The following is an 8364-nucleotide window of genomic DNA, read 5'->3' as shown; positions in this document are numbered from 1 at the left end:
TAACAAAATGGTAGACTTTAAATAAATTAAACAAAGTAGAAAGAAACTGTTAGATATGTTATTGTTGTTGGAGAAGATGACCAAAAAAAAATAGTTTGTGTTGGTACTTTATTCATTGAACGAAAATTTATTTGGAACGGAGGGTTAGTTGGACATATCGAAGATATTGAAGTAACACAAAGCAGAAGAAATCAAGGAATTGGTAAAGGGTTAATTGATTCACTGTTAATTATTGGAAAAGATGAAGGGTGTTGTAGAATTATTTTAGACTGTAAAGACAGAGTTAAAGGATTTTATGAAAAATGTGGGATGACATACAAGGACAACTGTATGGCAATTTATTTTAATAAATAAAGGGAATTTTTAATGAAAATTATTCAAAAATATCACTTTAAATGATATAAAATTAATTCATTTTTTAACTAAACTATAATGAATAATAACTCAATTAAAAAAAGGTATAATAAAACTAAAAAATAAGTTAAACAAGTGTAATAATTAATTAAATAAAAACTTCTTTAATGAGTCAAAATAACTATTATAACTTTTTAGTTCTAAGAAAATTATGAAAAAAGACATACTTCAAAAGTGAAACAAGAAATTTTTAAGATAAAAACTGTTATTATCAAAAAAAAAAGAAGATTAATGGGAGTTCCTTCATTATACCGTTGGTTATGTAAAACAGTTCCTAACCTTTCAAGAAGAGCTATAGAACATTTTGATATTGACCTAACACGTAATAATCCAAATGGAAGAGAATTTGATAATTTATATATTGATGTTAATGGACTAATACATAATTCTATTGACAAACAAACTATTGAAGAAGTTATAGAACATATACAAAATCAATTAATGAGAATTATTATGATAGTTAGACCTAGAAATTTACTTTATATTGCTATTGATGGTGTATGTCCGATTGCAAAAATGATTCAACAAAGAAAGAGAAGATTTACTACTGATTGTCTTGAAGGAAATGCTATTACTCCAGGAACTGAACTTATGGAAAAAATTAGTACTGGAATTGAATCATTTATTTTAAATCAAATGAATAATAAAGGATTAGATTATTGGAGAAGAGTTAAAGTTATTGTTTCTGGTGTTCATGTTCCAGGAGAAGGAGAACATAAAATTATTGAATATATTAGAAGTCAAGAACGAACAAATGAAAGTCATGTCATTTATGGAGAAGATGCAGATCTTTTATTGTTAAGTTTAGTTCTTCATTATGACTCAATATTTATATTAAGGAAAGATACAAGACAAATATTTGATAAAAGTAAAAAAGGAAGTAAACCAGCAAGAAATGGAATAGGAAAAAGTAAAGTAATAAAAGACAAAATAAAAAAAATTGAAAACGAAAAGGTTGCAAAAGAAAAAAAAGAATTAAAAAAAGTCTTTGGAAGTGATGATGATGAATTTTTAATTCCTTTTGAATTTGCTAATATTTCTCTTATTAGTAAAAGATTATCGGAATTGTCTAGTCAATATGGAAATCCTATTGAAAGACTGGAATTAGAAAATGATTTTATTTATTTAATGTCAATTGCTGGAAATGATTTTCTTCCAAATATTGAAGGAATTGATATTTATGCAGGAGCATTAAATACAGTGTTAAGTACTTATTTCCAATTACATTCAAAAGGAATTAAAATTACAGAAAATGGAAAAGTTAATAATAATGGTGTTCATACTTTTTTTATAGAATTGGTTCAATATGAACAAAAATTAATAGAGAATCAAATGAAAACTAGAAGAGGTTCTGCTCAACCAATTTGTGGTTTTGTTAATATTGATACAAATAAAACAATTAAATTAGGACAATCAGGATACAAAGAACGTTATGTTCAAACATATTTTATGAATAAAGAAGAATATATTAAAGACACTGTTAAAAGTTATTTAGAAGGAATGAATTGGGTTTTTAATTATTATTGTGGTAATACCTTTTCATGGAAATGGGGTTATAAACCTCATTATGCACCATTACTATGTCATTTTGTTGACTACTTTCAACCAATAGAAGTTACTACAATAGCAGAAGATGATGGTCCAGTTCATCCTATAGAACAACTCATTGCTGTTTTACCTCCTAAAAGTATTCATCTTATTCCAAAACCACTTCAAGCAATTTACAACCTTCCAGAATTCAAAAAAACTATTCCAGAACATGTGATTATTGACGTACATGGACAAGATGTTTCTTATAAAGGAACACCATTAGTTGGATTCCCAGATATATCTCTTATTCATCAATATGTAGAAGAACATATCAAAGAATTAAATAAACTTGAATTAATAAGAAATCAATTATCACAAGAAGTATTGTTTGTTTATTATAAAATACCAAATTTCAATACAATTATAGAACCTACAGTAATTGATATTAAACATAATGAAATAAAAGGAATATTAAAAGAGATGAAATACTCTTTGCATTCATTCTATTATCCAATTCAACATGGAACAATAAAAGAATTACAAAACGATTTGATACTTGGGTATTTTTTTACTCATTCACCTCAATAATTAGTTGGTTGATGATTAGTTTATATTTAACTGGTTTTTAATATCTCGGATTTTTCCTTCTAAAAAAAAATCAAACAAAAAAATTAAATTCAAAGTGGTTTTAAGCTACTAAATAGAGTCTTAAATACTTTTGTTTCAATTATGCCACGTTATGCTTTCGTTAAATTGAATCTTAAAAAATAAGAATATATCCAGAAAGAAAATGTCTGTGGAAATTGAATATTGTTCTACTGTGAATACTAAAGAAGAAATTATTAAGAAAAGTGAAGAGCTAAAAGAGTGGATTGATAAGGCTATTAATGAGAAATGGAATCCTTTATCTTATAATAATCCAGAAATTACTTTAGTAGACCAACCTCAACAAGAGTACAAACACCTTGTAATGAGTAGTTGTATTATCAATGCCAATATCGAAAAAGTATACGACTTCCTTATTCATTCTACTTTTGAAGAACAAAAGAGATATGATACTGACCTTCTTGAATTTGAACGTGACCAACGTTTTGAAGATGAGGGGTGTGAAATAGCACGTGTATGCTATAAAGCTCCATGGCCAGTAACTGCTCGTGAATTTGTTGGAGTTCAAAATTGGTTCCAAAGAGATGGAAAATACTATCTTCTTCAAGAATCAGTGAATTATCCAATTAAATGGACAGCACCAAATAAAAATTATGTCCGTGGTTATAAGAAAAGTGGGCTTGTTTTAAAACCACTTGGTGACAATAAGATTGAAGTCCATAGGGTTGTAGTTATTGATGCACGTGGATCAATTCCTGGATGGTTAGCTGGAACTGCTAAAAAAGATGATGCTGGACGTTTGTTTGAGATGAAAAAGTATTTTGAAGCTAATTTTGCTTAGAACTTAAAACATACTTTTTACAATAAAAGAAAATTATTTTTTTTTTTTTGTTTATTTTTTACTTCTTAAAACTATAAAAAACCTATTGAAAAAAAATATCTAAAAAAGAATAAGAAGTACTACTGTGTGAATGAAACCATCTCAATTGGTACAGCCAACCGCATCATACGGCTCTAGTTATCAATACAATTTCCTATTAGATAAATGTAAAAGTATTAGTGATATAATTACTGGAGATATATTAACAAATGTAATTGAACTTGTTCAACAGCTTAACTCTATTATTAGTGAACAAAAACATTACCAAATTGCCGTAGAGAAATGGTTGGCACGGTGCCTTCCTTTTGAGAATGAAAAAGAGATTTATGAATTTGTTAAAGAATTTAAAATCTCATCAACAATTGAACACAATATGTTAACCAAACTTAATTCAAGTAAATGGAATAATATTAGAAAGAAAGGAAATCAAAACGTATTCACTCCTAAAGTACAATTAACAAGATCAGTAACTGACTCATTAGAAAAACAAAGAATGGGTTCAAATATAAATTTTTCTGATGAAAGTCCACAACTTCCAAATGAAACATACGTTCCTTCAAGAAGTGCAGACAATTGCATAGAACCACAAAAAGAAGTTAGTCTTCAATTAAATGCAAAAAGTTTTGTTCCAAAGAGAAAGAAACAACAAATAGAATTTGAAAATGCTGATGTTGTTGCTGATTTTCTTGGAGAAGAAGTTATTAACGAACCAACAAAAACTGAGCCTAAAGAAGAACAACAAACAAAACAAGTTGCTATTAAATATTCTTTTGGTAGTAAATCATTTGTTCCAAGAAATAAAGTAAATGTTCCTCAATCATCAAGAAGTCCATCATCATTTAATTTTTATAGTAAGAAGTTTATACCAACAACAAAAAGAAAACAAATGATTATTCAACCAGATTCTGTAGCACAAGAATTTATTAATTCTCATATTAATGAATTAAAAGAAGTTCTTCATTGTGACCAAATGAATTTAATTTATAATGGAACTAATTTTGTTGGACTTGAAAAGATTATTGATTTAGAAGATATTGTTATTGTCTTTATTACAGAAAATGATAGTTTTGGATTCCAAATGAATGGTTCTAAAAAAATAACACCATTTATTCTTCAAAACCCATTTGATCTTATTCCTGTTAGATTTGATCCAAAAGTAGAAATGAACTTTAATATAGAACTTAATATAAAACATGAAATAATGGAAGTTTGGCACTTTATCCGATTAACAGGAACAACAGCATTTATTTCTGATGATTTTAATGAATTTTATAATGACCCAACGGAAATTGGGTCTGATGTTTTTACAGGAAGTCATCAACCAGATACTTTTAAAGTATCTCATTTCCTTGCATTTTCAACCATTTAAAGACGTCAACAATTTCATAATGAAATCAATTCTTTATTCTTTTAGTTTTATTATTTTAAAAGATATTTAGAATATAACTAAAGTAAAAGAAGAAATTTGATTGAATCTAATATTCATCATATTCTACAAAATTGTTTAAATTCTTTGGGTCAAGAATATCTAAATGTTCTTGAAGTACAGCAGCTGCGTACCCAGTTCTTCCCATTCCTAATGAACAACGATAGTCATAAGCCATTTGAAATGATTCTAAGGCTTTATTTTTACAATATTCATACAGATCTGGCATAATTTTAGAATATTTTATTAAAGCAACTCCATACTGTTCTAATACAGCAGCAAATACTCTTCCATGACTAAATTGAACTTGATACTTTGCTACTGGAATTAAATATTGTTCAAATATTTCTAAAGGATTAGGACAAGATTTTAAAGAAACATATTTTCTCATTGCTTTAAATAAGAAAAGGTGAGTATCATGCATTTTTCTTAATGGATTATAATATGCTTTATGTCGTTTTAATTTTTCCATGTCAATTATAAAGTCTTCTTCTTCATTAAATTGATTTATTTCTTCTTCTGTACAAATATATTCACATGAATGGCATTTATATCCTTCTGGTTCTGGATATATTATTCCTCCACAAGAACATTTAAATGCTCTCCATGGATCTATTGGTCCACTACATAATGGACAATCACAAATAAATCCATAATTGTCTTGGAAATATTGAATTCTTTTTGGACGGATAGAAGGGAATGTATATGAAATTGTAATTTCAGTTCCTTTAGGAATATCTACTAATGCTGTCCAATACATAACGTCCCCAACAGTATGCCATCCAATATTTTCTTTACAAGAATGATTAGCAAGACTACAAGCAATAAAAACAGCATACCCATCAATAAAATCTAATGAAAATGAATTAGTATGAATACCATTAACAATACGTTTAATATCTTCAAATTCAACAAGGATTTAATAATGTCTTATCTTCTTTAAAATCTTCATAAATAAATTTAACATGTTCACTAAATTCTTCATCTCTTTGATGGTTCTGTGCTAATTCTGTTGCAAATTTAACACTACAAAATGCAGTATTATCATAAATACTTCTTACCATATAATAAGTTGAATCTTTATTTGATTCACTATCTTCTTCTCTTCAAAAAAAATTGTTGCTTGTTCTTTAAAAACAAGTTCTCCAGCATGAATATCTTCTACTGCAACAAGCCCCCTGCCTTTACCAGGAAGTTCTTTTATCTCAAACTTTTTTTCTGGAAATTCTTTCTTGTAAACTTCTTCGTAAGAATTATAGTGAGGATTTTGTGAACGATTAATAGGGTCTTTTCTTGAAGGAATTTTGACATTGTAATTATTGTCATATTTATTTCTTAAAGAAGGATATTGTTTAATAAATTTAAATGATTGCATTTCTTTTATGTACTTTACTAAAAACAAAATATTTATAGTTCTTGGTTTTATTGTTTTTTAAATTTTATTTCTGTTATTTACTCTTTTTGTTTTTAAATATCATTTTTATATTTTATTAATAAAAATAACATTATTAGAATAATTAAAAGACAAAAAGGAAAACTTTTCCATTTATCATAATAATACCCAAAGTGTAAATGTCTCAAATAGTTATCATTTATACAACTCTTTATTTTTTTTGTTAATCAACAAAAATACTTTTACAATAAATCTTAAATTAATTTAAAAAAATAACTAAATTTAAAATAAGAAATTATTATAATACACTTCATTTAAATTTATTGTTTCATTAATTCAATAGTATCAAATTGTTTCAACATTTTCTCTAGTGTTTCTTTATTTTTGTCTAATATTTGAAGGACTTGACGAACATTAGAAATAGTAACGTCACAATTACTTGTAATTATTTTTTCAATTGACCCATTAAGTCTTAAAAATAATTAATAACATTATTAATAGTTAGAATGAATATATTAAACAAACACATTATAATATCTTAATACAAAGAAAATAGTAACTACTGCAATAGTATTTGGTTTTTTTCCTTCTAAAATGGATTGAATAGGTTGTGAAATTTTTAGTGCTTGGTTAATATAATTATTAAAATGATTAGAAATACAATATTTATTAATTAGACTGTTAAGTAAATTATTACCGTTTCCACCTGTTTTTATTTCTGGAAGAAGTTTTTCAAGTAATTTATAACCATAAAGAATTTCTTGTTCTGTATGGTTAATACTTTTAGAAATTTCTTTGATCGTTAATCCATTATTGTCTATTTTACAAATATGATATACTATTCCAAGTAATACCTTTTCTAACTTTTTTCCTTTTACTCTTATTGCTGTCCCATTTATTTGTTGGTAAATCTCTTTTCCTTGTTTTAATTGAATTTCATTTAAATTTATTTGTTGGAAATAACGTTCTAGTGTATTGATTACTTCATTTTTTTTCTTTTGTCTGCCTTTACTAATTTATTACTTCTCCTAATTAGTCTTCATCTAAAAAAGGTACACTCAAACTGTTCTTCAGGAATGTATTCCATTGCTGATTTATCTAAAACAATTCCACAGTTTTTACAAAAAATAATACCATCTGCATTTACTAAATTTTAAATTTGTTTTTTTCATATATAAGTAAATAAAACAGTAGCACAAACTCAAAGGCTCACATAACTCTCCAACTTTTTCTTCACATAATGGTATTTTTCTTTTAAAATTCATAGAAGTCTAGTCTTAATCTTTATGAGATGATTGATTTAAATATCAAACTCCGCCACGTGGATAAGTTTTAAATAAAAAAATGGTATTCATTCATTATTTGATAAGTTTTATCTTATCAAAAAATGTAAGTTTTATTTTTAGATAGTATTTTTATTGTATTCTGTGGTTTCAACGAATTTATCATAACAATAGAAATGCGTTTTTTATTTTTTTAATGAAAGAACTAAAAAAAAGAAATAAAACTAATATTTAAATTTAATTAAATAAAATAATTATAGTAAAATTAATAATAATGTATAATACGACAGGCATGATAGTCCTTCAAAGACAACAAAGTCAAAACTGGTTTAACTAATAAAAAAGTAATGTTTGTTTTCTTCTTATTGATAGGTGTTGTGATTAGTATCACACCATTACCTGGAGGAGAAAGAGATATCAATAACCTTGATCAATATAATAATAAATGTCGTATGCATAATGTTCCTGGATGTACTGCACCAGCAATTAATATGAAATCAGATGGAACGTTATATCTAACTGACGCATATCCAGCACCTGAAAATATGATTGAAATTTGTATTTCTGAACATCCAGAATTTGATCCAAATGTTACTCTTGGACATAAAACTTGTTGTGATCAATATTCTGTTTTAGATTTAAAAGAACAAAGTACTCTTCTTGATGGTTCATTTGGTAAATGTCCTGCATGTTATTTAAATCAAATGAATTTATGGTGTGGATTTGCATGTGATCCAAACTCAGCAAGATGGACTGAAATTGATGATTTTAAACATGATAATACTTGTAATGAACCAGATGGAATTGATGTCCCAAGTTTATATTATTATCT

At 26.4% G+C, this 8364-nt stretch overlaps 7 protein-coding genes across 7 annotated transcripts in view, besides 8 other annotated features; 5 read left to right on the top strand and 2 right to left on the bottom strand.

Annotated features, from left to right (window-relative positions):
* Positions 1 to 354, top strand: part of EDI_158590 (uncharacterized protein) — a gene marked incomplete at both ends in the record, with an annotated part of 608 nt that extends 254 nt beyond the window's left edge. Inside the window, 2 exons of the mRNA XM_001733224.1 lie at positions 1 to 10; positions 40 to 354. The exon at positions 1 to 10 is cut by the window's left edge and continues 254 nt beyond it. Of these exons, the coding sequence (XP_001733276.1) occupies positions 1 to 10; positions 40 to 354 (325 nt within the window). The remainder of the gene's footprint in view (positions 11 to 39) is intronic.
* Positions 336 to 513: a sequence feature (AT_rich).
* A 132-nt stretch (positions 514 to 645) lies between these two features.
* On the top strand, positions 646 to 2532 carry EDI_158580 (5'->3' exoribonuclease, putative; the record flags this gene model as incomplete). Its single annotated transcript, XM_001735045.1, has 1 exon — positions 646 to 2532. The coding sequence occupies one exon, from the start codon at positions 646 to 648 to the stop codon at positions 2530 to 2532; it is 1887 nt and encodes a 628-aa protein (XP_001735097.1).
* Positions 1279 to 1398: a microsatellite.
* Positions 2533 to 2734: 202 nt separating the features above from the next.
* On the top strand, positions 2735 to 3391 carry EDI_158570 (uncharacterized protein; the record flags this gene model as incomplete). The annotated part of the gene is made up of 1 exon (XM_001735044.1): positions 2735 to 3391. One exon carries the CDS (start codon positions 2735 to 2737, stop codon positions 3389 to 3391), a length of 657 nt encoding a protein of 218 aa, XP_001735096.1.
* A 21-nt stretch (positions 3392 to 3412) lies between these two features.
* Positions 3413 to 3452: a sequence feature (AT_rich).
* Positions 3453 to 3521: 69 nt separating this feature from the next.
* EDI_158560 (uncharacterized protein) lies at positions 3522 to 4799 on the top strand (the record flags this gene model as incomplete). The annotated part of the gene is made up of 1 exon (XM_001735043.1): positions 3522 to 4799. The coding sequence occupies one exon, from the start codon at positions 3522 to 3524 to the stop codon at positions 4797 to 4799; it is 1278 nt and encodes a 425-aa protein (XP_001735095.1).
* A 106-nt stretch (positions 4800 to 4905) lies between these two features.
* On the bottom strand, positions 4906 to 5920 carry EDI_158550 (set and mynd domain containing protein, putative; the record flags this gene model as incomplete). The annotated part of the gene is made up of 2 exons (XM_001735042.1): positions 4906 to 5708; positions 5770 to 5920. The coding sequence occupies 2 exons, from the start codon at positions 5918 to 5920 to the stop codon at positions 4906 to 4908; spliced, it is 954 nt and encodes a 317-aa protein (XP_001735094.1).
* Positions 5921 to 6260: 340 nt separating this feature from the next.
* Positions 6261 to 6348: a microsatellite.
* A 111-nt stretch (positions 6349 to 6459) lies between these two features.
* Positions 6460 to 6555: a sequence feature (AT_rich).
* A 14-nt stretch (positions 6556 to 6569) lies between these two features.
* EDI_158540 (uncharacterized protein) lies at positions 6570 to 7514 on the bottom strand (the record flags this gene model as incomplete). Its single annotated transcript, XM_001735041.1, has 4 exons — positions 6570 to 6720; positions 6775 to 7260; positions 7314 to 7395; positions 7451 to 7514. 4 exons carry the CDS (start codon positions 7512 to 7514, stop codon positions 6570 to 6572), a joined length of 783 nt encoding a protein of 260 aa, XP_001735093.1.
* Positions 6722 to 6749: a sequence feature (AT_rich).
* Positions 6880 to 6925: a sequence feature (AT_rich).
* Positions 7515 to 7713: 199 nt separating the features above from the next.
* Positions 7714 to 7816: a sequence feature (AT_rich).
* Positions 7817 to 7879: 63 nt separating this feature from the next.
* The window catches only part of EDI_158430 (niemann-Pick C1 protein precursor, putative), a gene marked incomplete at both ends in the record, with an annotated part of 4129 nt that continues 3644 nt past the window's right edge, over positions 7880 to 8364 (top strand). The window contains one exon of the mRNA XM_001735040.1: positions 7880 to 8348. Coding sequence (XP_001735092.1) covers positions 7880 to 8348 — 469 coding nt within the window. The remainder of the gene's footprint in view (positions 8349 to 8364) is intronic.

Source organism: Entamoeba dispar, genomic scaffold (assembly GCF_000209125.1).
Source record: "Entamoeba dispar SAW760 scf_1105229458855 genomic scaffold, whole genome shotgun sequence".
Taxonomy (NCBI): Eukaryota; Evosea; order Mastigamoebida; family Endamoebidae; genus Entamoeba; species Entamoeba dispar.
The sequence above is the reverse complement of the archived record's forward strand: the minus strand, read 5'-3'. Positions and strand labels throughout refer to the sequence as shown.